The sequence below is a fragment of the Coptis chinensis genome, chromosome 2 (genome assembly GCF_015680905.1).
Source record: "Coptis chinensis isolate HL-2020 chromosome 2, ASM1568090v1, whole genome shotgun sequence".
In the NCBI taxonomy this organism is placed as follows: Eukaryota; Viridiplantae; Streptophyta; class Magnoliopsida; order Ranunculales; family Ranunculaceae; genus Coptis; species Coptis chinensis.
Window position 1 is genome coordinate 68,472,848 of NC_141457.1, and position 24,523 is coordinate 68,497,370.

At 37.5% G+C, this 24,523-nt stretch overlaps 1 protein-coding gene and 4 long non-coding RNA genes across 6 annotated transcripts; 2 read left to right on the top strand and 3 right to left on the bottom strand.

Annotated features, from left to right (window-relative positions):
• The first annotated feature begins 535 nt into the window (after positions 1-535).
• LOC147517378 (uncharacterized) lies at positions 536-1,480 on the top strand. Its single transcript, XM_086593576.1, has one exon. It carries the CDS (start codon positions 536-538, stop codon positions 1,478-1,480), a length of 945 nt encoding a protein of 314 aa, XP_086449702.1.
• A 5,432-nt stretch (positions 1,481-6,912) lies between these two features.
• Positions 6,913-8,325, top strand: LOC147517379 (uncharacterized). Its single transcript, XR_015213851.1, has 4 exons — positions 6,913-7,154; positions 7,218-7,318; positions 7,400-7,486; positions 7,572-8,325. It is a non-coding gene; the product is annotated as an uncharacterized LOC147517379 (long non-coding RNA).
• A 1,022-nt stretch (positions 8,326-9,347) lies between these two features.
• Positions 9,348-10,729, bottom strand: LOC147517380 (uncharacterized). 2 transcript variants are annotated; one of them, XR_015213853.1, is made up of 5 exons: positions 10,486-10,729; positions 10,304-10,422; positions 10,121-10,198; positions 9,968-10,040; positions 9,348-9,566 (listed from the first exon to the last, which is right to left on the bottom strand). It is a non-coding gene; the product is annotated as an uncharacterized LOC147517380 (long non-coding RNA). The 2 variants fall into 2 exon arrangements; XR_015213852.1 differs by lacking the exon at positions 9,968-10,040.
• Positions 10,730-17,198: 6,469 nt separating this feature from the next.
• On the bottom strand, positions 17,199-17,768 carry LOC147517381 (uncharacterized). Its single transcript, XR_015213854.1, has 2 exons — positions 17,630-17,768; positions 17,199-17,540 (listed from the first exon to the last, which is right to left on the bottom strand). It is a non-coding gene; the product is annotated as an uncharacterized LOC147517381 (long non-coding RNA).
• A 1,575-nt stretch (positions 17,769-19,343) lies between these two features.
• LOC147517382 (uncharacterized) lies at positions 19,344-23,842 on the bottom strand. The gene is made up of 3 exons (XR_015213855.1): positions 23,583-23,842; positions 20,274-20,339; positions 19,344-19,759 (listed from the first exon to the last, which is right to left on the bottom strand). It is a non-coding gene; the product is annotated as an uncharacterized LOC147517382 (long non-coding RNA).
• Between the last annotated feature and the right edge of the window lie 681 nt (positions 23,843-24,523).

Here is a 24,523-nt window from a genome sequence, read left to right on the forward strand (position 1 = left end):
AAAGTAGGCAGGATCAGACACCAGTAAGGGAGTCACTTGTTGGTCCCAACCTAAGGGGAACTGAGGGAAGTCCTAGTGGTTGTGGGGTAGGTGAAGTCGAAGCAGTTATGAATATGGATGCATTAGAGAATGGTAATGAAGAGGAGAATATACTGGCAATTGTTCCTCATGAACAAATGTCGGATGAGATTCTGAATGCTAGATTGGAAGAAGACGGACTTATGAGGTATAATATGGAAACGAGATTTCATCTCTTAACAGATAGAGAAGAAGTAGAAGAGAATTCAGTGGAGGAATACTCTGACAAGGAAACAGAATACTTTCATGATCGTATCACGGAGGTAGAAGAGGAAGTGCATGTCCCTAGTACCCCAGATCCTATGAGAACAACGGGAATTGTTACAAGATCGGGTAAACAGTGTGGAGAGGGAAGCAATTTCTATAAAAGTAAACAGAAAACAGCAGCAGCTAAAAGTAAATCCAGCAGCAAGAAAGGGAGGGGCAGACCTAGAGGCTCCAAAAACAAGGGACATCGATGAGTACACCCATGTGCTTTTGGAATGTTAGAGGTGCGAATGAGGTAGAGAAAGCTAGAGAAATAAACAAGTTTCGATTGGAGAAGAAACTTGGTGTTTTTTGTCTTTTGGAAACTAAAGTGAGGCTGAATAAGTATGATCTTCTTAGAAACATTTGTTGTCCATCTTGGGAGCATACAAATAACTATGGGAAGGATCCTACAGGGCGTATATGGATTTGTTGGGATTCATACAAGATAGACATCAGCAAGCTACAAGATACTGATCAATTTATCCATTGCAGAGTAAGGTTCAAGCCTTCTAATGAAGAGATCCTCTTAACAGTTGTATATGCTAGAAATGTGAAGTCTCTCAGATTAGAGCTTTGGCAAGATCTTGTGAATATTCATAGTTCAGCTAATATACCGTGGTGTGTAGTAGGGGATTTTAACAATATAACAAAAGCTGATGAGAGAGTGGGGGGAAGACCTATGCATCCCAGCGAAGCAGAGGACTTTGTGGATTGCTTGCATATATCAGGATTATCAGATTTGAGCTATAATGGATTCTTCCACACATGGAACAATAAAGTGGAAGGAAAAGGTAGAATAATGTCCAAGATTGACAGGTGCTTAGTTAATAGCCACTGGAATGATGTTCTTTCAAATTCTAAGGTTGAATTTTTACCTCAAGGAGTATCCGATCATTCACCTATATTACTCCAATGGAATGATTTCAGTAGCAAGGCTATACCTTTTCGATTTAAGAACTACTGGGTAGAACAAGAGGAGTTCCAGAATATTTTGCAGGAAGTTTGGAATGTTGAGATCCTCGCTAACCCTATGTATGTGCTGATGCAAAAACTGAAAATGCTCAAAGTGAGAGTTAAGCCATGGGCAAGTAGTAACTTCTCTGATATTCATGGAAGGGTAACGCAAGCAAGAGAAAGATTGTATGACATCTGAGAGGCTAATCCATAATGCTCGATGGATCCATTCCCCGGGTCGAAAAGAGAAAGAGGCTTTGCAGAGGTATAGTGAACTAGTACGAATAGAGTTTTCTGAGATCAAGGGAAAGCAAGATAGTGATTGGATGCTTGAGGGTGATAAGTGTACAACCTTTTTCTTCAAATCTCTTAAAGAAAAGAAAGCGAGAAAAGGTATCTGGGCTCTAAAGGATACACAAGGCGGAAATATCACTGGACAGGCAGCTGTTATCAAGTCCATCTTGGATTACTACACTGAATTGCTTGGAGCAGATGCGGGTGAGATCTATGATGAGGAGTTTTTTAATAATTTGCAAGTCAGAGGCAAAGTAACTGATCAGATGGAACTTATTCTTGATAAAGAGATCTCAACAGAGGAAATCAAAGTAACTCTCTTCGAAATGAAGGATAACAAAACACCGGGACCAGATGGCTTTACTCCATTTTTCTTTAAGAGATGCTGATCTATTGTTGGTCATGACTTCATTGCTGCAATTTCAAATGCATTTGCTTATTGTAGATTTCCTCGAGGTGTTAATGCGACTTTTCTATGTCTTATACCAAAAGTCAGTAATCCCTCAAAGGTTGAGGATTTCAGGCCTATAGCACTGTGTAACACTACATACAAATGCCTTTCTAAAGTCATTTCAAATAGGCTAAAGCTTGTTATCAATGAATTGGTGCGGACTAATCAATCTGCTTTTATTCTTGGCAGATCAATACAAGATAACATTCTCCTTTCACACGAGCTACTCAGGGGTTATGAAAGGAAGAATGGTACTCCGAGATGTACCATCAAGGTGGACATTAGGAAGGCATATGACATGATCAGTTGGGAGGCTATCAAATCCATGTTAAAGATTTTCAGATTCCCTCCTAACATATGTAAATGGATTGAAATGTGTATATCAACTCCTTCCTACTCGGTATTGATAAATGGATCACCAGAAGGCTTTTTTGCTGGAAGACGAGGAGTTCGTCAAGGAGATCCCTTATCTCCATATATCTTTGTGCTTGTCATGGAGATCCTCAGTTGTATACTTAAGCAAAAGTTCGAGGAAAAAGCCATACAATATCATTCAAAATGCAAGCAGGTGAAGCTGTCCCATTTGGCATTTGCTGACGATGTTCTTATGTTCTGTAAAGGGGAGTCATCCTCTGTCCAAGCAGTCAAGGAATCTCTTGATATGTTTGGAAAAGCTACAGGGTTACAGATCAATAAGGCCAAGACATCTCTCTTAGTTGGAGGGCTAAATGAGCAAGATTCTGTATCCTTGGCCTCTATCATGGGGGTGGAGTTAGTTAAACCACCAGTGAGATATCTTGGTTTACCACTTATCTCGGCTCGGTTAGGTATAAGGGAATGTCAGCCTCTTGTGGAGAAGGTAACTAGCAAGATTACGAACTGGAAATCGAGATTGCTTTCTTATTCAGGAAGAGTACAACTAATCCAATCAGTGTTGTTATCTTTCCATACCTTTTGGGCTAGAACTTTCATCTTACCCAAGACTGTTCTGGAGCAAGTAGAAAGGATATGTGCCAAGTTCTTATGGGCTGGAAGCTCTACCCAGAAAGGCTATTATCAAGCAAGCTGGAGCACGGTGTGTCAGCCAAAAGAAGCAGGTGGATTAGGATTTATGAACTTACATAGATGGAATATTGGTGCGTATTGTGGTTTGATCTTTAGATTGGTGACTAAAGTAGACACCATATGGGTTGATTGGATGTGGAAGCAACATATCAAGTCAAGTCACTTTTGGACTATGAAGATGCCACAAGATTGCTCGTGGACATGGCGCAGTATTCTAAAGACACGAGCAGTGGCCAAAAAATTCATAAAATACACCGTTGCCAATGGGAATGACATCCTATTGTGGCATGATATATGGTGTGATCGATCACCTTTGATAGAAGATGAAGAAGCAAAAGCCGAGTGGGAGTTTCCTGATGACACAAAATTGAGTGCCATCATTGAAAATGGGAGGTGGAATGGAGAAGTTCATAGGTTACAATCTCTGTCGCTGAGAGAAACTATAAGGAAAGTGGAGATAAACCAGCATCTGTCAGCTGATAAAATAGTATGGACGCCACATCAGAGTGGTCTTTTCACATCACATAGTGCCTACGATGCTCTAACTCCGAGGAGAGAAAAGAAAGGCTGGCATAAACTGGTGTGGGGACAATGGGTACTGCCAAGACATTCATTCACTACCTGGCAATTGTTCTCAAATAGCATTCCTACTCAAGACAGGTTGGTACAAAGAAAAATCATTACTTCTTCAGTCTGTTGCCTCTGTAGTAACAGCAGAGAGTTCTCTGAACACTTGTTCTTTGAGTGCTCTTACTCGAGGGAGATTATTACCAGAGTCAAGCATTTGCTGGGTATAGTTACGGATAATAGAACAGCTAACAGAGAATGGTCCTCAATCCAAAGACTCTGTAAGAATGCGGAGGTGGGGGAAATCTACAAAGTATTCTTTTGTGCAGCTGTTGATAGTATATGGAAGGAAAGAAACTCTCGAAGATTCCGGCAAAGCTGTAAATCAGCTAGGATGCTATTTGACAAGATGGTATGTGAGATACGAAACTACTTGCAAGTTCTGAAACCGGAAATTAAAGAGTCCATCATAGCTAGGAACCTTGTCCACCGGCTGAATATAGACATTCAACTGAAGGCTTCAAGGTACACGGACTGTTGCTGGACTCCTCCAACTGAAAATCGTATAAAGGCAAATGCTGATGGGGCGTTGAGTTCTAATGGGCCAGGGTACGGTGGCATGATAAGGAATCAAGATGGCAGTGTTCTAGCTTGTTTTAGTGGAAGTGGAGGAATGCAATCGGTGCTCTTTCAAGAACTAAAAGCTATCGATGTTTGTCTACAGAGATGCTTGTCAGAGGGATACAAGGAAGTAGAGTTGGAAACGGACTCCTTGAGGGCAGTGAAGGCTATCAATAAGCTGGAGAAGCCACCTTGGTATTGCTGGGATATCCTGGAAGCTATTGATCAGAAAAAAGACAAGTTGCGCTTTGTCTCTTGCTCGCATGTGTTCAGAGAAGTAAACAGAGCGGCAGATTATCTAGCATCTCTAAAACAGGGTAGTTGTAATCTTTCCATTCATTTTGTCCCTCCATTAGATTATGTATTGCAGAGAATTGTAAATGAAGATGCGTGTGGACAAATGTATGTAAGAAAAGGTTAATCAATACAGGTGGAGGTCTGCCTAACCTCAGCTTAATTTTTTATAAAAAAAATAAATAAAAAAATAAAAAAAAAAAATAATAATAACTTCATTCTCAATTTCAAGTTTCAACTAAAAAATTGGACACGGGTTTCACGAAAAAAAATGTCGAAATAGGAGACATCAGGACACATGCTCTAACTCAAGAGACACGTATAGTACTCTTCACTCTAATAACAACTAAGTTTGGACCAATTACAATAGCTGATAATATAAGAAAATACGTTTCTACCCTAACGAATAGTGATTTTGCTAGGCATAAGGAAACTAAATTATTCTAGGTTTAGATCAAATTTCTACTCTCGATTATCATATAATAAACTTGAGTCAGAATTCGTTCCACTCCTAATTGCTTAGAACGTAAATAATTCTACTAGTGATTAACAATTCCACAAACATGATGAGAGTAATAATTCTAATATAACTAATATGGCAAAAACTATGATTTAATATATTGTAATTTTAAACTATGACAATTTAATAATAATATTGAATATGAGAAGGAATTAGCGAGATTTGATATCCACCTTGATTAATCCCTAACATGATAGTATAGATTTTTATTACAACCCTAATATTTATGTTTTCACACAAGGTTTAACAATAAGATTAGGTATTTTTATCCTTAATTATTCATGACATATCTAACCAACTAATAATTAGCATGAGAGGAAGTTTAAACTCATTCTCATGGTGAATGAACTACCCTCTAGATTCAAACTCTTAAAAGCAATTATTCTACACTAACACATCAAGTCTTCATCAAAGCTTCAATCAAATTCCTCTAATTGAGGTTTAGCTATGAATCATGGGACTATTATAAATAAAAGAATAAGAATAAGAAGACATGATAAAAGAATATAATGAACTTATTAATGGTGGCTATGCTAAATAACATAAACTAGATTTACTAAAAGAAAAACTAAGAGACAAGAGACTAATTAACTAATGGGTGAGAGTTTTTGAGTTTTGCCTTAGTCCTCTTTTTATAGGAGAGAACTAGGTTTACAATTTCGTGCATGGGCTTTGGAGCCATGTTTTGGGCCACTAAATCAAGCCCAAAACCTAATTACTTAAGTCCAGAAAAGGTTTCTCTGCTAGAAATTACTGCAATAGCCTTTTCGTCCATCTTTACTCCTTTGATTTGATCAAGGCCTAAACCATTAGAAAGCTCTTGCCGAGACGATCGTTTTGACATATAATAGGCCCAATTCCGAGGTATGAGTCCAAAGATACAACCTTTGGAAATTTTGTTGACTTTTATACTCTATTTCTACCTGCGTTGACTTTGACTTTTCAACTTTGACTGGGCTTTAAAAAGACTTTTTTCTCCTTGAAACTTGGGTTTTAACCATTGAACTTCTTAGCAGCCAACTTTTGTTCCTTTCTCTTGTAAAAGTGACGTATTTCTTCACATAATTGATTCAAAAACTTGAAATACACAAAAGTACGTAAACCGTCCTAACTCTTATTTATTATAAACATAATTGGTCTATATATAATGTTATTAAAGGGTTAAAACTACAGTTTTGGGCTCTTATCAATAGTCAAGCCCAAAACCCATTAAAGTACCAACTATTAAAGTCGGTTTATATGTAAGTCGAATCTGGTATGACTCTCAATAGTCTCAATTCAAACATATGAAATAAGTTGGTAGTACTAAAAAACTGCAATTGGAACAATATATACGTGCAATATTTTTGGGTTTGGAGGGATGGCATATCTGGCTACAGACTATCTTTCCAAGCAATGCAAGTCACAAGAATAAGCATAATTGTTTTGAAAGTTTTTTTTTTGTAAACTCTACTTCAACTTGGAAACTTCAAGTGATTATAGTAAAATTAGTAGTGGGTCACTGCCTCATGCCTCATTGGTTGGGTTAGTTGTTTATACTCTTAGGACTCTTACGCTAAGCAGTTAAAATTGGTTTTCGAAAATAATCGGTCTAGAAGCGATAGGCGATTAATCGGTGATTTAATCAGTTTTATATTATTATATACAATTATATAATAAAAAATTAGATATATAGAATAGCAACAACATTAAGTCCAATAAGTAAGAATTAAGAATCAATTTAGTAAAACATTGGTAATAAATTCTAATATATATCGCATTCCAAGTAAATGTTGCAAATACCAAGTACAAAATGACAAAGGGCGCGACTACAACACATGACCCAGCACAGAATTTTTTTACGAAGTCATCTCTTCTCTTCTCGTTTATCTCTCAAATTTCAAACCCAAAAATCAAAAATTGAAATAACTTAAAAATGAAACCCAAAATTTCCACCCCAAAATCAAACCCAGCTAAGTTGACACCAAGCGAAACCCATCTCCCATTCGATGTTCCCCGTCTTCAAAACGAGTCAAATGTGATAAAGATCAAGTCTTTGAACTCTCAAAGACGTGTCACCAGGTAAATTGATTTGTTGAGGTTTCGTTTTTTAATTTGATCTAATTGATTGATTGGTTGATGTAGTGTCGACAAAGAACATCCCGTTTGTTGGCTAACTGTAAGAACTAGAGAAATAATAAGAAGTCTTGTTGTATCAAATATTGCCAACAATGTCGCTTGAATAGGTTTGATTCCAACTTCATTGTTTTTAATTTCATTTCCTTGTTGCGAGATTTGTTTCGATTTATTTACATTCTGTCTTAAAGATATGGAGAGGAAGCAGAAGAAGTGGTGTGGTTGAATGAATGGAAATGTCCTAAATGTAGAGACATCTGTAATTGTAGTTGTTGCATGTAAGTAGTCCTTGTTTTTTTTTTTTACCCAAGCAGAATTAAATTTTAATATGTAGTGACAATGTATGTGTTTCTTCTTATATAGGAAGAAGAAAGGACAAAAACCTACTAGAATACTTGTGCATACTGCAAAGGCCACTGGCTTTTCTTCGGTTTCGGATGGGAAGATCTTTAAGAAGCCCCGTCATCCATATGAGGAGTGTTTGGATGCAGAACTGAAGCTTGTTGGAGAGTATGGGCTTCGATGTAAGAGAGAACTCTGGAGGGTTTAGTATGTCCTCAGTCGCATTCACCGATGTTGGAGAGACTAGTGAGGTTGCATATATTGCCTGAAAGATATGAGTACAGAGAACTTGTTTCTATGTCTGTCTATCAATGGAGTATAATGCTAAGGGGGTACTTGGTATCAATGGAGTTCAGATTACTGCACCGGATATTCTGTCGTTGAAGAAGTTTGTGATTCATGGGATTTCTCGACCCTTTAAAATGGTGAAGCTTTCTAGCACAATGAGTTAGGAGCATTTTCAGATCAATGGAGTGGTGTTGTTGCTATTTTCAGCTTGCTCTCTATCTTTTACTTGTTTGAAGGTTCAATGGCGTCCAGTTCAGATGAAGTTCCAGTGTGGGAAAGAAGGGCCTTTTGCAACATTCTTCCGGTGTGGGATAGAAGTTCTGTCAGAGTTAAGGATACTTATGCAAGCTGAGTTATGTCTGATCTTTGTATATGACTAGTAGAAAGAAGTTGATCTATTTCTGTTTGTTACCTATTTCTGATCTTTGTAACAGTTCACAACTAATGGTTTTCACTTAATAATATTTGGGATTATGTTTTCACTTAATGGTTTCTAAATTCTAATGTGAATACGTTGTTTTTAGTTCCTTGTCCTGGTTGTTTCTTGCAGCTCTTAAGATAGTTTGTAGCTTTCTATTCTTTAACTCGTTTTTAGCACATATTATTCACATTGTGTTTCCGATTTGATTTGATTAATAAGTTTTCTCTACAAGTCCAGAGAATTCCCTCTTTGCAACTAGAACTGACGCTGTTGGAATTGGAGTTGGTGTGGGGAACTGACTCATTTTTAGCACACATTATTCACATTGTGTTTCTCTACAACTCTGACAACACAAAGAATTGGAGTTGCTCCTTAGGCAAGGCCTTTCAAACTTGCAGTTAGGCAGCCTTTCAAAAAGAATCCCCTTATACTCCTTATAGTCTGATTTCCACTTTCATCCATTATCTTTGGATATATACTTAAAACATTCAATTTCAGCACAAGGAGTATAGGAGTTCAGGGGTGTGTGAAATGGACAGTACGTGCAGTGTGGTTGAAATGGACAGTACGTGTAATATGGTGGTTTTCTGCTGGGCTTAAGTTCTGACTTCTCAGAGAAATGTCGGAAACTAACATTGTAGGAAAAATGAGCAATCTTATAGGGCAGTCTTCATTTCTTCTTCCGGAGGGTTTCTTTTTCACAAACTCTGCCTTTGCATGGTTAGTTAAACTAGAAAAATAATTGTTGAAGATAGCTTGCATATATATGCCATCGTCCATAGCCTTGTGACTTTAATGGTTATACTGTTATCCTTTACATGGGACACTCATTTACTGCACTGGCATTCAATCATTACTCATTACTGATGCAATGATGTAGACAATTCCAATGTATTCAGCTCCTTCCTACTTCGGATTCTTTGAAGTTATATTGGCTCTCTTTTTTCAGTTGAGGCAGGATTTTTTTTTATCGGTGAGGTAGGATTGAAATGTTACATCTAACGTAGTCAGTGGAAAGTCTGATATTGCAAGTCCAAAGAATTCCCTCTCTGCAACTAGAACTGACGCTGTTGGAATTGGAGTTGGTGTGGGGAACTGACTCATTTTTAGCACACATTATTACAAAAATTATACTCAGACAACATCAACTATGAAACAAAAATTGTCATGAGTGCAGTTAGCCCTTTCCAGCCATTTACAAAAATAAAAAAAAACCTATGAACAAAATGTTATATTTTGATCCAAGACGAATTCGGTTGTCTTTTTCGCCAAAATTCCAAGCTATTTCCGCCATTTACAAAGCGCACCTACACATGAAAATAATAGAATCAGCATCATAGATACACCAGATTACACTAGCTATTGCGGTTAAGGGTGGAATTTGAGCTCAACGAGTCGAGCTTTACCATGCTCAAGCTCGGCTCGTTAATTACACAAGCTTTAAATTGAGCTCAAGCTCGGCTCATATAGTTAAACGAGCGAGCTCGAGCCGAGCTTAAACGAGCTGAGCCCGAGTGGCTCGGTTATTTTACACTATAAATATGCTATTTGAGCTAAACGAGCCGAGCTTCATCAAGCTCATTTGTTACACGAGTTTTAATTTGAGCCCGAGCTCGACTCATATAGTTAAACGAGCGAGCTCGAGTGATCCCGAGCCGCTCGGCTCGAATTCCACCCTTAATTGTGGTAATAGAAAAAAAACACATACCAAACAAAAAAAAAATTGATTCTTCTGGTTTTAAGTCAAGTGAATGCTAATTATAAAGTCACAACAATGAATCCTGAAAAGACGAAAAAAAAACATGGCGTAAGTAGACTTATACTGTGAACAAGTTTTACTGTAGAATACTAATATAATCACCTGCAACATATTATTGAGATCAATGCTTGCAATTCCATGAGGTTGTTGAGGCCTCAAGAAAAAATGTTCAAAAGTCCCCTGTATAATAACAAAAAAAAATAATAGTTACATATATGTTTGTATTAAAAACTTTGCCACATGCGAAGGTTTATTGATAACAAACGAATTTAGAACTTCAAATACCTGTTCAAGTTGGTGAATTCCTCTAGTGGATGTCGCAATATGTTGTTCACTAACGGGATGTTCTTATTATTTCTCTGGTTCTTACAGTTAGCCAACAAACGGGATGTTCTTTGTCGACACTACATCAACCAATCAATCAATTAGATCAAATTAAAAAACGAAACCTCAACAAATCAATTTACCTGGTGACACGTCTTTGAGAGTCCAAAGACTTGATCTTTATCACATTTGACTCGTTTTGAAGACGGGGAACATCGAATGGGAGATGGGTTTCGCTTGGTGTCAACTTAGCTTGGTTTGATTTTGGGGTGGAAATTTTGGGTTTCATTTTTAGATTATTTCAATTTTTGATTTCTTACATGTTATTTTTGGGTTTGAAATTTGAGAGATAAACGAGAAGAGAAGAGTCTCGCAGTTTTTTTCTTTTTTTTTCGAAATTTTTTTCTCACAGTGTTATTTCATTTTTTTTATTTTGTGCCACGTCATTCGAATCCAGCCAATAAGAGATAACTTCGTAAAAAAATTATGTGCTGTGTCATGTGTTGTAGTCGCACCCAATGACAAATGGGTCGAGTGATGGGAATTAAAAGTTTATTATACACATTTTTCAATCAAGTGGAGAACCCACATAAGATGGTCTAGATCTAAACGGTCAAAAGCCTACAAGGTCTCAACGTGTCAAGTCAAAATCATGTAAAGGGTCGAATTCTAATGGTGATTCCATTGGGCACTCATCAAATTGGATTGGGCAGCCCCTCAAAAAAAAAAAAATTTTACAAATTTGCCATATTACAAGTTTGCCATCAAAGCCCAAGTCCAGCAACTAATTCAACCGGTATCGCCAAAACGAACCCTCCGGGTCGTTTCTGTTTACACTCAAACGACATGGTCGACTTGGCCAAGTCGTTTGAGTGTTAGTTTGAGTTTGAGTTACACTCAAACTACATGGCCAAGTCGTTTGAGTGTTACTCACACTAACACTCAAACTAAATGACCAAGTCGTTTGAGTATACATTCAAACGATATGGCCATGTAGTTTGAGTGTTAGTGTGAGTAACACTCAAACGACGGGTCCATGTAGTTTGAGTATACACTCAAACGACATGGCCGTGTAGTTTGAGTGTACACTCAAACGATATGGCCGCGTAGTTTGTGTGTTAGTGTGAGTAACACTCAAACGACTTGTCCATGTAGTTTGAGTATACACTCAAACGACGTGGACACACACTCAAACGATTCCAAACGCACTCAAACGATTTCAATTGAATTAGAAAAATTGAAATCCAATTTAAAAAATTGGGTTAGAAACAACACAATTACATCAATAAAACTACATGCACTCTGCACTCTTTATCTGTTATGACATAGTATATTTATAACCAAGTTAAAACATATAATCAAACATGCTAAAATCTAAAATAATAATTTGTTTTATATCTAAACTTGTTATTATTATTATTTTTTCAATTGTTAATCATAAACTAGTTTGGGGTTTGGAGTTCAGAGTTCAGGGTTAAGAAATTTCGTGACATAGTATCTTTATAACAAAGTTAAAACATGTAATCAAACATGCTATAAAATCTAAAATAATAATTTGTTTTATATCTAAACTTGTTATTATTATTATTTTTTCAATTGTGAATCATAAACTAGTTTGGGGTTTGGAGTTCAGAGTTCAGGGTTTAGAAATTTCGTACCAACATATTTCACTTAATTATTTGAAATAATAATTTGTTTTATATCTAAACTTGTTATTTTTTATTTTATTTTTAAAATTGTGAATCATAAACTAGGTTGAGATTTAGGGTTTAGGGTTTAGAGTTGTTTACAAATTTCGTGCTAACATATTTTACTTAATTATTCAAAATAATAATTTGTTTTATTTATAAACTTATTATTTTTTATTTTCTTTTTCAAATTTTGAATTATAAACTAGTTTGGGGGTTTGGGGTTTGGGTTTAGGGTTTAGGGTTTACAAATTTCGTACCGACATAAAAAAATATTTAATTTCAAACATATTTCACTCAATTATCCAAATCTAAAATAATAATTTGTTTTATATCTAAACTTGTTATTTTCCATTTTTTTTATTCAATTGTAAATAATAAACTAGTTTGGGGGGTTTACAAATATATTTCACTCAATTATTCGAAATATATCAAAATTTCAAATATATATAGAATACTCATTCACTCAATTTAGAGTTTAGGGTTTACATAGAATACTCAAGTTTCTCTAAATGGAACATGAAGATGAAGAAGAAGTATTTGAGGTAATGTTTAAGGTACAACAACAAATTAGAGAAGAACAACAAATTAGAGAAGGAGAAAATAGAAGATATGTTGAAAGTGAAGAAGTGGAACAAAATGTTGAAGGTCAAGGTGAAGAATTTGAAGATGCGACAAGTCGAGCAAATGAAATGCCGAGAAATCGTCGACGACAAAGTGCAAACCTAAATAATGAGGTAACACTTGATTAAAATGAATACAAAACACTTGATTGATTGAATGAATGAATGAATGGATGCAAAATGAATGAATGCAAAACCCGAGCCCAAACGACATGGCTGGGTCGTTTGGGAACACTATCAAACGACATGGTCATGTAGTTTGAAAACACTACAGAACGACATGGCAGTGTAGTTTGAGAACACTACAGAACGACATGTCCGGGTCGTTTGATTACACTATAGGACTACATGGCTGGGTCGTTTGGTAAAACTATAGAACGACTTCTCCAGGTCATTTGGGGACACTATAGAACTACATGGCCGGGTCGTTTGGACCCTCTATGAAACTACATGGCTGGGTCGTTTGGACTAAATTTAATTAAAAGTTTTTTTTTTTTTTTTTTTTTTTTTTTTTGTGACTTTGAAACTAAATGCAAATTGTTTGAGACTCTTGTTTTATTCTTCTATATGTAGAATTCTTTGCCGCTATCCGGGAATCGATCCTCTGCAAACTCGAATGATGTGGATTGTCAACCGATTTTAAGTGATACAACAGAAATTTTTACTACGGAAGAGGTATGATTGAGTAGGCATTGATTTCATTTTTTTTAAAAAAATTTCTAAATATAATTTTATTAGTGTATTAATAATAGTTGTTGTTTTTTATGTGTTTAAGTCTTTCATACACGTAGCGAGGCAATTGGTTGGGCAACCGCTAGAGGAAGACAAGTTAATGTTGTTGTGGTCATTGAAAAGTCGGAGTGTGCCAAAGGAAACCGAGTAGCAAGATTGAATTTGGCTTGCGAGTGCTCGGGTGTGTATCGGTCACACAAGAAGGAAGGCGAAGAGAGGGCTAATAAGAGAAGGTCAGGAACCAAGAAATCGGGATGTCCATTTAAGTTAAAAGGTGTTTTCCAACGCGGCACTGTCGATAGTTGGAAAATTGTCGTTCTTAATGGTGTTCACAACCATCCATTGGCGAAGACCCTTGAAGGACATGCATTTGCTACTCGACTAACCGTTCGAGTTCGGTATTTGTCGAGGAGATGAGTAAGTGTGGAATAAAACCTAAACAAATATTGGATTCCATCAAGAATAGGTATCATGATAACATCTCTAGTATATCCCAAGTCTACACTGCAAGGCAGAAGGTGAGAAAATTGGATATGAACGGTCTCACACAATTGCAAAGATTGCGTGAGTTGTTAGCAAAAGAACATTATTTTGAGGAGTTGAGACAGGATGAGAATACCGATGAGATAACGGGATTGTTATGGGCCCATCCAGAAGGTGTTAAGTTGGCTCGGACTTTTCCAACAGTTTTCATGTTAGACGCTACCTACAAAACTAACAGGTATCGGTGGCCTTTCGTACAGTTTGTTGGGGTGACTTCAACGTGGAAATCTTTCACCGTGTGTCAGTCTTTGCCGGTCCTAAAACAACAGTCGACTATGAGTGGGCCCTGCATCATTTTAGTGGCTTGCTTGGTGACATAAGCCCATCTGTGATCGTGTCTGACAGGGACTTAGCCCTGATGAGTGCCGCTGACAGAGTTTTCCCTAACGCACACAAGCATCTATGTAGATGACATATCGCTACGTGCGTCCTTTCAAAATGTTACGATATTTTTCCAACTACGTAACTTTGTAGAAGGCAGTTCTCGTGGAACATCAGAGTCAAATCGAAGACAGAGGTTATTTTCCAGCATAGATGGGATGCTTTGGAAAAATATTACAGGGTTGAGTACTCCAATTTTATTTGTTATTTGCGAGAGACTTGGTTTCCTCACAGGGATTGATTTGTATGTTGTTGGACTGACCAACACATTCACTTTGGAAGTACAACGACCAATAGAGTTGAAGGGTCTCATGCTCAGGTGAAGCGTGTACTAGGAAATGCAAACTATCATGATTTTTTGAGTATGTTTAGCTTAATCCATCCGATTCTAGAGATCCAGATGTCCGAGATTAGAGCTACCTTCGAGAGAAGTATGATTGTAACTCAGCACCACCACCGGATTCCTTTGTTTCGTGAACTCAGAGGCCTTGTCTCACGCAAGTGTTTAGACTTGTTATTTGAAGAAATAGATACCCGCGTAAAGCGTGTTAAAGATGGAGAGATAAGGTGTTGGTGTTATTTGCGTACGAGCCATGGACTGCCATGTGCTCATGAATTAATTGAGTTTGAAGAGCAAGAGTGGTCCATCCCTTTGATCGCTATCGACCCCTTTTGGAAAACATTGTCTGCTTCTCCCAATGTGTCAGTGGGTGTTGGTCCCGATGTTGCACCTTCGATGGACTTGTTCATGAATAGGTTTGCAATGGTTTCTGAAGAAGAGCAGAGGGTTATGATTAGGAAGCTTATGGAGATTGCCGCACCGTAAAAGTACATGGCTAGTAATCGCCTTTGTGAGGAAGCAAAACCAAAGGTCGGCCGAAAGGTAGCTGCGAAGCAGTAAAAGCTTCAAACCGGAGATGATAACTCTTCAACGCGAGATCCATCTCATTTTGAACATTCTCAACGTGACCATGAAGAGTGGGTCTCGTCCACAACCAAAACACTACTCGCCCACCCAAAACACCCACACTACACCAAGAAAGAAGTCTTCTCCAAAACTACCAACCCAAAACATCCACACCACACCAACAAATAAGCCTTCTCCAAAAACACCAAAACAACCACACCAAGAAATAAACCTTCTCCCAAAACACCAAAACAACCACACCACGAAATAAGCCTTCTCCAAAAAAAAGCGGTCACACCACGAAATGTGAGAGATGGCTTAGACTTTGGAAAGACGAGGGTCCTAAGGATTACGGGTTGGATATTCCTGAAGAAATGCATAAATACATTGTTAGAGTCCATGACCCTGTTGGCGATGGCAACTACTGTTATAGAGCTTTCTGCATTGCATTAGGAAGAAGTCAAGAAGAATGGCCACAGATGAGAAGGGAGTTGTACGAAGAGCTTACTGACAACCTCCCCCTTTATTGTACTTTGTACAATCAAAGTGAGGTTTTTTATTCGATGAAGGAAATCCTACATGAAGAAGGTTACGCACCCTTAAATAAGTGGATGAGCATGCCTTTTGCTAGATACTTATTTGCTTCAAGATTTAATGTTGTCCTTATGCATTTAGGAGCTCGTCGCTGCTTCCTTCTCATGCACTGAGAACCCAAGCAAATCCTCGAGAGAGTGACCCAAGTGTTGGGGTAGCGCACATGTTGGTGGAAATCATTTTGTCAATGTTAAACTTGTTGAAGATTGTCCGGTTCCTCAATGTACCAATGGCTTAGAGCTCGATATGATATTCTTTGAAAGTTGGAATTTGGCCTTGACAAAGAAGGCAATTGCAATTTATGGCATTGAATATTCCCAATTTAATATGGGAAAAGGAGCTCGTTGAAGACCCAACAGTACATGTTATCGACTAAGTTGTTTGTATGTTGTCGATATGATATTTTGATGTAATTTGTATTTTGATGTAATTTGGAACAAGTGTAATTTGATTTGATTTTTATGTTATCAATGTTAGGGCTTTTATTTGATTTGATTTGGAAATCAAGTAATCGACTAAGTTGATTCGGACGGTAATCGAGTGATTTTGAAATCGAGCGATCGACTAAGTGATATATTGATGTAATTTGATATTTTGATGTAATTTGGAACAAGTGTAATTTGATTTTATTTTTATGTTATTTGGAAATAATGTTAGGGCTTTTATTTGATTTGATTTGGAAATCGAGTGATCGATTAAGTTGATTCGGACGGCAATCGAGTGATTTGGAAATAGAGCGATCGACTAAGTTGATTCGGACATCAATCGAGTGATTTTGAAATCGAATGATCGACTAAGTTGATTCGGATGGCAATCGAATGATCGACTAGTTGATTCGGACGGCAATCGAGTGATTTGAAATAATGTTCGTATGTTGTCAATAATGACCGAAACTACACGGTCAAGTCGTTTGGCTTTAATCCCAAACGACCAAGCCACATCGTTTGGGATTAAAGAAAAACGACATGAACAAGTCGTTTGGCCTTTAGACCAAACGATGTGGTCATGTCGTTTGGCCTTTAGACCAAACGATGTGGTTATGTCGTTTGGCCTTTAGACCAAACGATGTGGCCATGTCGTTTGGTATAAAGGACAAACGATGTGGGTGGGTCGTTTGAGATTAAAAGAGAACGATCTGCCGAGGTCGTTTGGTATAAAGGAAAAACAATCTACTGAGGTCGTTTGGCCTTTATGCCAAACGATGCGGCTGGGTCGTTTGGAAAAAAAAAATTCAAAATTCATTTTGTTTTTACAACACTTTCATATTCATCAAATTCCACTTTTCCATTCAAACATCAAATATCAAACACTCTTATTCATCAAATTCATCCATCCATATTCATCAAATTCCACTTTTCCATTCAAACATCAGATATCAAACACTCTCATTCATCAAATTCATCCATTCATATTCATTAAATTCCATTCAAACATTAAACATCATTCATCCATTCAAACATCCAACATTCATGCAAACATCATATCCATCAATTCATTCGAAGTTAACAAAATTACAAACCCTAAACTGAAACAAATTACATCCATCAAACTAAATTACAAAGTTACAAACCTTAAACTAAAACAAATCAACTATAGCGCCCACCAATGTACTTGCACCTAGTCAAGTTGTATGCCTGTTCGAAGGAGGACCTTGCTTCCTCTAGCATATCATTCCCAGCCAATTGCAGACCTCTCTCTAGCAAACGACTGGTTTCATCGATGACGTCGTTCTGTCGAAAAAAGGAAAATCAAGATAAGTTACCAATCGAATGCAAAAAATCACAGTTAGAGAAACTCAATTAAAAATCATAATACTTACAATTGGTGAACAGTTAGGCAGTGTCTCCAGGGAGGGATGAATAGGAAGAAGCTCAGGGTTCACCAAAACTACATGAGAATTCCTCGCATACCAAGTCATGTAGTTTTGATGACACTCCCATGGATAAGACGAAATAGGTCATCGGTTGCGAGAGTGGATCCGTGATTCCGCCACGACTACTCTAAATAAAAGTGGCCCAATATTGGTCCAGCTCACCTCATACCCGCGTCCTGCCACAGTTCTTGTTCTCCAATTGGGTATTGGAGGATCTTTAGGTACAAGCTACACGTGACCCAACTGATGCACCACCCTTGCGACAGTGTAAAGCTCGACAATGTTGAAAAAACATAGCAATCCCTTAAAAAATGCAATGTCATCGATCGGGTTTGTATCTCTGATATTTTTGTAGGGATGCCAAACAACCTGAAACAAAATCAAATGTGTCATTAACAACTCTAATGATCAATTACTAAAAAAAAAATATAAACAAACTTAAATACCAAATTGTCATTGAATTTAATACTTACATTAAACTCATTGAAATCATCAATTATCGCTCGATAAAACTGCAATGCATACGTTGTATCGTAATAGTGTGGAGCGACTGGGATGTGTCTATGAGCACGGGGCTGAGACGAGATATAGTTGAAGTTTGGGACTGTCATGAATACCGGAAAGTACTCATAGATCCATGCCTAGATATACACAAATAGTTAACATATTGATAGAGTAATAAAATTAACAACATTAAAAAAAATAAACTCTAAAATACTCAAGTTTTACCTGTAGAAGAGTCATATAGCCTGTAACCCCTTTCACCTTCGCACATGTGGCAGCCCCGAGACCTCTATATAAAAACACCAAAATTGCTGCACCCCATGCATACTCTTCTATCTCACTGAATTTCAACAACGGCCTCAGATAACATATAGGCACTCTAGTCCCAGACTTGTTAATAAAAATGGCACATCCAAAGAAAAACAGAATAAAAGCTCTAACAGTCCGTTGAACATCCTGGAAACTCGAGGCCTTCTCTACCACATTCCCAGCAGCGTCACATATAGGGCTATCATGAACCTTGTTCGCAAAATGCTTCCGGATGAATTCTAGCCTTACTTTTGAAGTGAACCTGCTAGCTTCCATCTCCGCCCTAATCAAATCAATAGGGAGCCCCAGACCAAGATGTAAGAGATTTTATCGATTGTTGTAAGTTCAAATTTCACTCGTCCCCTTGCACCGCTTCTTCCTCTAACTGTGACTCCACAGATTTGGACAACATCGTCCAAAGTTACAGTCATCTCCCCAACTGGCATATGGAAGGTGTTGGTCTCCGGATGTCATCTCTCCACAAACGCAGAGATCAATGGTGGATCCATATGCTCGTGATAACCTTCCACGAGATCAAACAACCCAGTCCTTCTCAACTGCACGGCAAATCTCGGAGACCTTTCACATTCATTTTTGAAATTCCATTGGGATAACTTCGCTAAGTGTGAAACACACTTCAACGCCGCCCGCGATCCTTCGAAACAACCGAAAGCACGCATTAGATATATATGAGCGAAAAACAAAAGATTTTGTAAAAGAAAATCAAAGTACACAAGAAAAACAAAATATTACCCTTCTCTCCCAAACATCGCGAAGCGACATGCACCGCTATAGTCATACAACAACTCGACTCATACGGGCCTCCCCATACACACCTCTTTGAAACTCCAAATCATCATTGGATTTTCTTACGAAATCCAATACCGGAGGTGCTTCTTCCACTGGTGCTACGTCTTCTACCACATATTCTTCAACATCATCATCCTGCTCATCCTCCTCCTCACTCTCCTCCTCACTCTCCTCTTCTACTATACTCTTCCCTTTGTCCATATTTACATCTAAACCTACATTAGTATCACTATCTACACTATCTACACTATCTTCACTAAACGAATTAATCAACCTCAGGAACCTCTTTTTCCAAATGGTCCCCTCTACGCGCTGATGCCGTTAAGCCGTCTGCCCTATGTCTTTTTCTTCCAACTGCGTCACCGCTAGAGGAACCGCCACCAAACAATTTCTTAACACCATTGAATGTAGTTTTCGCTACATTCTTCACATTCTTTGATCGAGGACCCATCGCTACAAAGAAAAATAAAACAAGTATTAGTAAACCATATTTAAATAAACAATGTACAAAGAAAACCACTAGAAAAAAGAGATCATCCCAGTCGTAAAACTAATATACTTATAAGCTTGCTATGGTAACTCCAAGTATATATGAAGAAATAGAATGAGGCGTTACACTATCCAAATTCTATCGAATTTTGGGCAGAGTTTCCTTTGTTTAGTCAACATTTCGTATACTTAAACATGTCATAACCTGGAAATCAATAATGACATCCTTCCAACAACCATATGTACATAACACCCTATAAAATATTTAACCCACAATACAATTTCTAGCCGCATAATAGGTGTCGCAAGTAGAAGGAAAAGATAGACTTCCAAAAGAGAAGTTTTTGTTCTTTCAAAACGCCATAGTTATATGTCTTGTAACTTGTTAACAATATTAACAGTATTAAGAAAGGACAACCACTACAAGTTTGATAACATACATTCAGTAAGTTTGATAACCAAAGAAAGAGCTTCTCACCTATAATGCTTTACCGCTTCAGTTTTGTTCCCCTGTATCCAGACCTTATGCAAGTACTCGTAAAAGCTGCATGTGATCAAGGTCATTACTCATTAGTTAAGACTCAAGAACATAAACATTACTCTAAAGGGTTATCAAAAAAATCACTTTTCGAATACTCAGTACAAATTACTAATCAGCTCTAGTTATACTATAAGTTTTCATGTCAAACTGATATACTTTGTCGAGACGTACGTGAAAAGGTAAAAAAAATACCAATTTCCGTATGTCTTTATACAATTCAAATATCTTATGATTTACTTAATCCATAATGTCAATTCTGGGAATCCTACATTTTGTGGTTTACGCCAACACTCGCACCAATATGATTTCGACACTAATATCTCACTTTACACAACACATACTGGGGAAGAACAAAAGCACGGTTACCAAAAAAGATAGTTCAAATGAAGTTCTATACCATCGGCGCCAAATGGATAGTTCAAATTGACACTCCTAACACATCCAAAACACTTTACGGATATGCGAAATGAAATGACATGATTATAACAAGCAAATAGATCATAGGAGATAACTAACAACAAAAAAATTTTTTTTTTGCTCAAAATAATGTCTTCGGTTTTCAAATTTCACTTGAACTATCACCTTGGTTTGACCTTCTTCGATGCCAACTTAGTACATGATGCTTTTTATATAACTAAACTAGTCGGTGCCAAACAAGAGAAAAATAAAATTTTACTTCTTTGTTACTTTATAATGATATTTGCTACACTAGCAAATGACCTCTTTCACTTTACTATCCAACTGACAAGTTTACGAGAAAATAAATTTTCTAAAGTACAGTTTGACATAGTATATCTTCTCTTTGCTACTTATTTCCTTTTTGTCGACAAGAACTCGTAAGTTTACACAAAATATTATGAGCCTTGTTCTTACTAAGTATAGACTCGCTAAACGTGAGTTTAACGTGAGTTAAAGCTCCCCACCGACTACAAATATCACAAAGAAAAGATTGATGAGAATCATCTCCGAAGAAGGATTATGCCAGAAAAAATAAAGCCTTCAAGAGTCAGCTGGTGCAATTTGAATACTTTAGGCAGTCTAGAGTCTGTTGAACTCAAAGCAATGAATTTTTCAGTCATTTGAGCTACGGTGTCACGGATGTGACCAAGACTAGTTCCTATACTCAGTCTCTGGAGAAGAATTTCTAGTGTTCCCTTTAAGTTTATAGTGGAAATAGTTTTCCACCTATATAAGGAGTTCAGACAAGCAATATATTGATGGCACAAAGAACAAGCCAATATGCATAGCGTGAAACGCTAGAACTTTGTCTTAGGAAACCTCGCTACCCCCAACATATCCAAGTAGTTAGGCTCCAACTGAGCTATGTCCAAGACCTATCCTAAAGTCGTTGGGAACCTATGACGCACCCTGGCCCTGGTATTGCACCAAGAAAGTTTCTTGATCTCTCATTCAATACTTTCAAATGCTACACTTGATCTCTCATTCAATACTCTCACAGGGGAAGTTCCTAACTTTGCTGCCATTTGGAGTTAGAAAAAACACTCAGCCATCCTAGTTTATGGCCTGTGCTTCATAAGTCATGACTACACGCTTTGATGTGCTTCATACTTGCACTACAACTATAAACAATTAATAAAGAACTTCAAGCTAAATAGGAGATCTGCTAAGGAGACATGGTAAATAATGGTAAACCTATAAGTCAAGCTGTGTTTCTAACAACACTCATAGACAATGCTCATCAATTACAATGGACTACAACTTGATTCAGCAAAGAAAAACTCGATGGCTCAATTTGATTGGGCGATTTTCAATTTGATTGTGCGATTCTCAATTACAATTGTATCGATTCTAATTGAATTGGGCGAGAATTGGAATGGTTTTCGGATTGGGCGATTCTAATTGGATTGGGCGATTTTAATTCGTTTTTGGTTAGGGTTCGAAGGCCGAGTGCGCGAGAGAGATGACCGGCTAGAGAAGGTTTTTCCGGTTTCGCGATGGAAGTGGGGGGTGTACTGGGCTTTTTGTTGGGCTTCGCGATTTAGGATTGAGCTGGAGGCTGCCCAATCCAATTTTGGTGGCGCCCAATACAGGACCCATTTTAAAAACCTGGTTGCTTGTCATTGCTCAGTTTACCCTGCTCTTACAACAGAGGCTGACCATCTAAAAACAAAAGTCAATAGCACGAAACAGAGCAAGGATTTTTGAAAGTACACTGGCGACCAAAGTTTCTAAGCCAAATTTAGCCAAGAACATACCCAAACTAAGGTATCATGTGACTTATGTCACACCAAGTATTTGTTCTTACTCAAGGAATAAGGCGCGCTACAGTTACACAGTTACCAAAAATAACTTAGTTAGCCTAATTACACTGATAAGCATTCCATTGGGGATAGAATATCCCAACACAGCAAGTGCATGAATTCAAGAATTTGTTGGTCTAAAACTCTAAATGCACACAGCCAAGAACGATGTTGGTACTTAGGTAGTCTAACTAATGCAACAATGAACTGTTACTCTTAATTGTAGCTACGAAAGTAAGAAGACGCCCACATACTCGAATTCAAAACGTTCGGTGGCACTGTGGCAGTGGCAAAATGGAGACTCTAATCATAATTACATTATCCAGATGACAAGCCAAGGATTCTGGCGCATGAAATCAATGCATATGGGTAAGACAGTTTCCTCAATAGGAATCTATGGTGGATGAATCTACATTTTCAAAGATCACCATTTTTAAGTCTTCCAAAAAAGTACATATAACCAAAGAAAACATGGCAAGGAGATTATCAACTGATAATGCACACTACACACCAACTAGATATTACTTAAAATTTCCAATAAACTGAAACCAAACAAATCCCAGGATTTCAATGAAACAAAAGTAATCAAGTCTCTCAAGTTGCATTGAATCAAAAAGACATAAAAGTAACCAGCAATAAGTAGACTTCTAAGATGAGGTAAACCAAACCATCACTGCAGGACCAATAAGTACTCAGTTAGAATGAGTTTCATCCAATATAACAAGATTCATCACAAACTTCATCTAAAAATAACAACACTAGTTTAACACTCAGTTCAAACACAAATAAATCAAAATGATAACTGAACCAAATCAAACACTCAGTTCAAACACAAGTACACTTGCATCTGTATTACCTCTTCTTGGACAGAGTCATAGAGTCATATTAATAATCCATATATAACATTTCAAAACAACAAACCATGATCATATCACATATATATGATTACATAATAAGAGAAACTCGCAAATTAAGAAGAACCAACCTGAATTTCAATTGAAGAACTCGCAAATTTCAAGCTTTCACCGCTCTTCCAACTTGCAATTTTGATAAAGCTCGAATTGAGAAACTCGAATTGAGAAACTCAAATCTAGTTTTCAGTGACAAACACATACAAACTGTGATCAATGGTGGATCAATGGTGGATCAAACTCGAATTGTTGGAGATTTTGATCAATGGTGGAGAGATTGTGTTGGAGATTTTGATCAATGGTGGATCAAACCCAGTCGAAGGCTTTGCAAACTCGAGTTTGATCAATGGTGGATCAAACTCGAATTGTTGGAGATTTGTTGGAGAAACTCGAATCGGGCACTCGAATTGTTGGAGATTTGAAATTCGAATTTGGGGTTTTTTAGTTAGGGTTTCGAAGGGTTTGGGCGAAAGAGACAACCGGTAAGGGTAGGTTTTCCCGGTTTCGATTTGGTGGGGGGGGGGGGGGGTGTATTGGGCTTTGTTGTTTGGGCTTGGGTTGGAGGCTGCTCGATCTAATATGAGTGGCGCCCAATACAGCACCCATTCTAATTTGAGTTGAAGGGATGCCAAATTGCCAACTAACTAAGTAACAACACATGTCCACCTTTTCAGCATGGTTTTGGAATTCACACCTTTCTCCTCTTAGGCTTAGTCCAATGGCTCCCTATCCCTTTAAAAGTAGAGCTAAAGTCAACAGATTTTACTCTCTATCATTAATTTCCTCTTTATATATACAAAGGATTCTACTCTCTATCTCTATTTTACTCTCTATATATAGAGAGTAAAATTGAGATAGAGAGTAAAATCCTTTGTATAGATACATAGAAAAATAATGATAGAGAGTAAAATATGTTGACTTTAGCTCTATTTTGTTGACTTTAGCTCTACTTTATTGACTTTAACACTACTTTTAAAGGGATAGGGAGCCATTGGACTCAGCCTTACCTTATTTC

What these genes read in the sequence shown, in the direction of transcription:
- LOC147517378 (XM_086593576.1), top strand. Translation starts at nt 536, where the DNA reads ATGAGTACACCCATGTGCTTTTGGAATGTTAGAGGTGCGAATGAGGTA.